Below are 5,659 nucleotides of genomic sequence, written 5' to 3' on the forward strand. Positions count from 1 at the left end.
ACACACACACACACACACACACACACACACACACACACACACACACACACACACACACACACAGATGGGCAGCCAAGTAGAGGTAGTGTTTTGGGGTTTTGTGCCTTGGGGGTGTCAGGGGGGTGAACTAACGCTCCACACTGGATTAGAACCAACAACCCTCTGGTTCCTGGTTCTAAAGTCTGGTCTCTGTGATGGACCATCCCCAAAAGCACTCTGCCCAACGTGGGTCTCGAATCCACGACCCTCAGAGTAAGAATCTCATGTTCTACTGACTGAACTAGCCCGGCTACCCACCAGGTGGAGCCACTGGGTTATATTCCAGATTGTGTTTGTCTTTAATCTCCTTACTGATTTATTTGTTTGTGTCTCCATGTTGAACTCGCTGGACATCAGCAGGGGTCCTCCAGGATTAAGGTGCTGGTTGGAAACGTATCCACCCAGTCGAGTGCTTGTTTCCCACAACTTCCTAAACCTCTTCCTCTCGACCCCTTGACCCTGACCGTTCCTGGTCTACCTGAGAGGGGCAATCTCCCGCCACCACCTCCCCTCAACTCGTCCCTTAGTATCCCCACGGACCGCGACCCGATCAAGTCGGATAGGAGTGAAATGTGTTGGTACCTCCCACCTGATGGTCCAGCTGGTGAATGGGGGGGGGGTTAGAGATTATTACAAGGCTGATTAGCCGTAAGGAGATTAAACGTAACGGTTAACAGACGCCTCAAAACTCTTTGTCACTAGACTTGCTTCACTCTTCCTGAAACGGCGGCAGAACCGACCCGCTCCAGGATGGCGGGAGGTCGGAGGGCAGCAGCTGGTCGCCTGACAACTTTAACCCAACGAGGTAAAAGTCCAACTTTCCTCGTCTTTAGCTGGTTGCTAACCGTAAACCCTGGCGTTGAACTGAAGCTGCAAACGTACATGTGCTCATAAATCTAGAAACCAGATTGAGTCCAGTCTTAGTTGTGTTGTTGGTTTGATCCACACGTTTCCCTGTCGGCGTTCCCGATTGGTTTGCCTGTCTGGGTTCTGCTTATGGTTCTAGGTGCAGACGCTGTGACTTTCATCTGGTCGGTATTGTTACACTTTGACCCTTCTGCTTCCCAGCAGCGGTCACACCCAGGTTGCGTCTTGGAATCATGGCTCGCAATCAAGGGAACCTGAAATACCTCTCTAAGCTCCTTACGATTCCCGGTCGAGAGATGCCATTGGATGGATGTCTCCTATTTTCTCCTGCTGTCCTGTGAGTACAACAGGAGCCTGAACCCTCAACCATGAACCTGTTGGACCTCCGAGGACCGGATACAAGGTCTACACTTTGCTGGATGACCTGTTGATACGACCGTTGATTCCAGACGGACGGATTTGGAGCTGAATCCAAGCCAAGAACTCTTAAATCAGGCTAACATGGTGCAGTAATAGGGAGTAGGTGAAACCTGATTGGACCATCCCAGATTCTGGCACTGAAGGCAAATGTTGGCCCACATGAGAACAAGGAACTGACATGGCGGTCGGTAGGGTAACCTTCACCAAGGTGGAGCGGGAGAAGCTAGCTGAGGTCCTCTGGTTGCTGAACTGGATCTCTGTGCTGACGGGGGCTATCCTCTTTGGGTTGGGCTTATTCCTCAAGATAGAGATTCAAAAATGGCAGGAAGTGATGTCGGACCAGGGTATCCTGTACGTCCCGTACATGCTGATCACCACAGGATTGGCCGCCTGCTGTATCAACTTTCTGGGTGGAAAGATCTGCCTGGACTGCACCGACACCAACAAGTTCTTGCGCTGGAAGCTGGTAATGATGCCGTACATCGTTTGCACATTCTTCTTCACTTCCTGTGTCCTGGCGGGGGCGATCATGTGCTACGGTATCCGAAGCCAGCTGGAGGCATCATTGTCTCTGGGCCTGAGGAACAGCATGCGGTTCTACAAGGACACGGACACGCCGGGTCGCTGCTACCTGAAGAGGACTCTGGACCTGCTGCAGATGCAGTTCCAGTGCTGTGGGAACACTGGGCACCGGGACTGGTTCCAGGTGCAGTGGATCAGCAAGCGGTACCTGGACATGACCAGCAGCGACGTGACGGAGTAAGTGGAGCTGGGTCTGGTGGGAGTCTTGGGGAATCTGTCAGATTTCAGAGTATCCTGGTAAGACTATTGGACTCTAGAAGATTCTTCCACTTTCTTGTAGATTCCAAGAGTTCCCAGGCGATCCTGGTGAGATAGGAAGCTGATCATTGTTAGATCACATACAACGACCAATTCTTCAAAGGCTAGTATAGTAATGATTTATCGGAGGAGTCAAATATGACAGGATTAACAAGGCTTAATCAAAAAAGGTTCAACCCAGGTCCAAGACACTAAATATAGCTGGTGTACAGGATTCTTTTTAGTTGTCCCAAGACATATTGGGACAACCAAAGAAATATTGGCTCTTGGGTTGTCCCAAGAGCCAATATTTTATAAACCAAAGAACCAGTGTGGTTTGGGACAACCAACCCAAGAACCAAAGAATATTGGGTCTTGGTTTGGTTGTCCGCCGCCAAGATTCTAAACACTGTGTTCCTGTTCCTCCCCCCTGCAGCCGTCTTAGGAGTAACGTTGATGGTAAGTACCTGATGGACGGCGTTCCTTTCAGCTGCTGCAGCACCTTGTCGCCTCGGCCCTGCATCCAGCAGCAGCTCAGCAGAAGCTCGGCCCATTTCAACTACGACCAGCAGAGCCAGCAGCTCAATCTGTGGAGGAAGGGGTGTCGGCAAGCCCTGACGGACCACTACACCGGCCTCCTGCAGTCCATCGGCCTCACCGTGCTCCTCATCTGGATGTTTGAGGTACTTCCTGCTGCCTCTTTCTGGGATCAGTTTCTTTTGCTCCTACAAGGATTTGAATAAAGATACTGACTTAAGTTAGCATAATGACCAGGTAGCCATAGCCCATTATTTCCCCTACTGGCACTTTATAGTTATGTACCTCGAGGGGCGATCAAATATCAAACCACATATTTGATAGCCCCTTTCAAAATGGGAAGGCAGTCCTAAACAGGGATCCCAGTGATCACCATGATGTTTCTCCCACCAGCTGCTGGTCCTGACTGGGGTTCGGTATCTCCAGACCACCATGGAGAACGTCCTCCGGCTCGGCGATCCTGACTCTGAATCCGACGGTTGGATTCTAGAGAACAGCCTGGCAGAAACGGCGCGATCCAACTTCAACATCATCAAGAACCTGGGGAAGTGCTACCAGGTGGACGACAACCCCAACATCAATGTTCCACCAGCGACGACAGAACGGGAAGTCCCGTCCAATCAGGTGCCGGTGACCCGCTAGCGTCCGTTCCAAAGACTTGTGGACCGCAGACGGACCGGGTCCAACTCAGGCCAATTCCGTCCAATCACAGAGAGACGCTTGATGTGTCTTCAAGTTGGGCCATGAGTGACTTCAAGCTCCAAGAGGCTCTGCTGGGGGGCAGGGCATCCTCTGGGGGAGGGGCTTAAGTCAGGATTGTGATGGAACAGACTTAAAGATTCAGAAAAGGTGATAAGATTAAAAAAACAGTCGGTGAACGATTTCAGCGATGAAGAACAACCTGGAAGCCTCAGAAGACGTTGTCTGGACTGTGATTGGCTCCTCCTCTTCCTCCTCATCACTGGAGGCAGGAAGTCGGTCAGATTGTCACCATTAAAGTGTCTCAAACTCTTTTACATTTAATGTTATTTACAAAAAGTGCATTAAAACAAACAAAACTCAAAAAAGTACAACAAATTAATTTGATTTTTAAATATGGGCTGCACATAAAGGAAAAATTAATTAAATGAAGCCCCGCCTCTCAATGTTCGACAACCAACCACAATGAAGGATAATAAGGCGAAGCTTGTTGGGTGGGACCAGTGCATCCTGGGATCCGTCCTGTTAGTGGGACGGCTGAAAAGTAACTTCATCATCTCTTTTTAGCGTGTTAGCATTCTAATATTAGCTAATAGCATTAGCTGTATTTATGGATGGATGTGATTGGTTCTATAGGGAAGTGTTTGTAAATCAAAGCATTGGATCAACAACATACAATAAATAAAACACTAAGAACACTTGTCCCCCCCTGTAAGATAAAGATGTAATGTCCTAAAATGTCTCAGAAACGTTTTCAAGATGTTTTCATTATTTTTAAATATTAAATACAAGATTTAAAATTTACAAAATAATAATGAGAAGTGTTTTCTATCTAATTTCATTGGATTTGAGAAAAATTGATTTGCAGGATCCAGAATCAGGCGGTTTGAACCGGTTTCTTTTTCTTCATTAGCCTGTTAGCCCCACATGTTAGCATTTAGCTTCACAAACTGTTAGCGTAGCTTCACCTCAGACTCGTTTCCTCTCCTTGTTTGTTGAGGACTGTTTCTTTGCTTTCTTTTAATAAAGATCACAGATCATGTGACACGTGTGATGTCTATGAATAAACATTTTATAGTTGTTTAGTTATCCAGGAGCTGGTTACAAACGATTGGCTGGAAAAAAATTAATAATTGATGAAAATAATTGAACGTTTTGATTCTGTTCTGTTCTTTCTCTTCTTTTTAGGGGAAACAAACAAACAAACAAACAAACAAACAAACACAAAGATCTTGAGATGTTTTTTCTCTCCAGAACAAACTGCTCCTTCCGCACATGCAGTCACGTGACTGCGTCGTATGACGCATGACGCATAACTCCTGCTGTTTCTCCTTCTGTCCACCAGAGGGAGTCAGAGCTCCTCAAACAAGGCGCCTCCTGATCATTCCTCCCTCCTCTTCTCAGTCCTCTCTTCATTCCTCCATCCTTCATTCCTTCGTTTCTCCATCTTCTATCCTTCCTCTCTTTTCCTTCTATTTTTATTTCTTTCCTTTTTCTGTTAATCTTTCTTTCCTCCATTTCACTCCCCGTTTTCTGTTTATTTCTCCTTCCTCCTCATCCTCCTCTCGTTATCCCCTTTCCTTCTTTATACCTCTCTTATCTGGCCCCTCCCCAACAGACACACACACACACACACACACACACACAAACACACACACACACACACACACTCCACACACACACACACACACACACACACACACACACACACACACACACACACACACACACACACACACACACACACACACACACACACACACACTCCCACACACACACACACACACACACACACACACACACACACACACACACACACACACTTATGTAATGCAGTCTTTCCTGCTGCCTCAACAGTCACAGCCAATCTCCCCTCTACTGGTGACATCACAGCACGGGGGGGTGTGGTCTCACATGGAGATGGGGATTATTAATCTCAGATTTATGTTCATCCAGGGTTGCTCTTCATTTCCCAGCATGCACCTGGAACAAGCTGTTACGTAACAGAAGGTGCGTGATTGGCTCAACCATCCCGAGCCTGTGACGTCATCAAACAGGAAGTGAAGAGATTTAGCTCCAGCCCGTCGGGTTCAGTCGTTCGTTTCGACGACAGCCGGAGAAGCATTAGCATAAAAATGTGTCACATTTGAATACGTTTGAATAGATTAGAATATATTTGAATAAAACATTCAACATTAGCATAAACACATTCAGATGTAAACGTAACGTCTGTTTGTTTGTTGTTCTGATATTAAATCAAATCAAACTACCAAACAAT

The 5,659-nt window shown here is 47.1% G+C and overlaps 1 protein-coding gene across 4 annotated transcripts; it reads left to right on the forward strand.

Moving 5' to 3' along the window:
- The first annotated feature begins 599 nt into the window (after positions 1-599).
- LOC137613910 (photoreceptor outer segment membrane glycoprotein 2-like) lies at positions 600-4,915 on the forward strand. Of its 4 annotated transcripts, none has more exons than XM_068343385.1 (4): positions 600-844; positions 1,046-2,085; positions 2,582-2,828; positions 3,076-4,915. In XM_068343385.1, the coding sequence occupies exons 2-4, from the start codon at positions 1,505-1,507 to the stop codon at positions 3,322-3,324; spliced, it is 1,077 nt and encodes a 358-aa protein (XP_068199486.1). In that variant the 5' UTR covers positions 600-844; positions 1,046-1,504; the 3' UTR covers positions 3,325-4,915. The 4 variants fall into 4 exon arrangements, with proteins under 4 accessions (XP_068199486.1, XP_068199487.1, XP_068199485.1 ...); XM_068343386.1 differs by having other exon boundaries at positions 1,108-2,085; XM_068343384.1 differs by having other exon boundaries at positions 1,111-2,085.
- Positions 4,916-5,659: the final 744 nt, after the last annotated feature.

Source organism: Antennarius striatus, chromosome 19 (genome assembly GCF_040054535.1).
Source record: "Antennarius striatus isolate MH-2024 chromosome 19, ASM4005453v1, whole genome shotgun sequence".
NCBI classification, from domain to species: Eukaryota; Metazoa; Chordata; class Actinopteri; order Lophiiformes; family Antennariidae; genus Antennarius; species Antennarius striatus.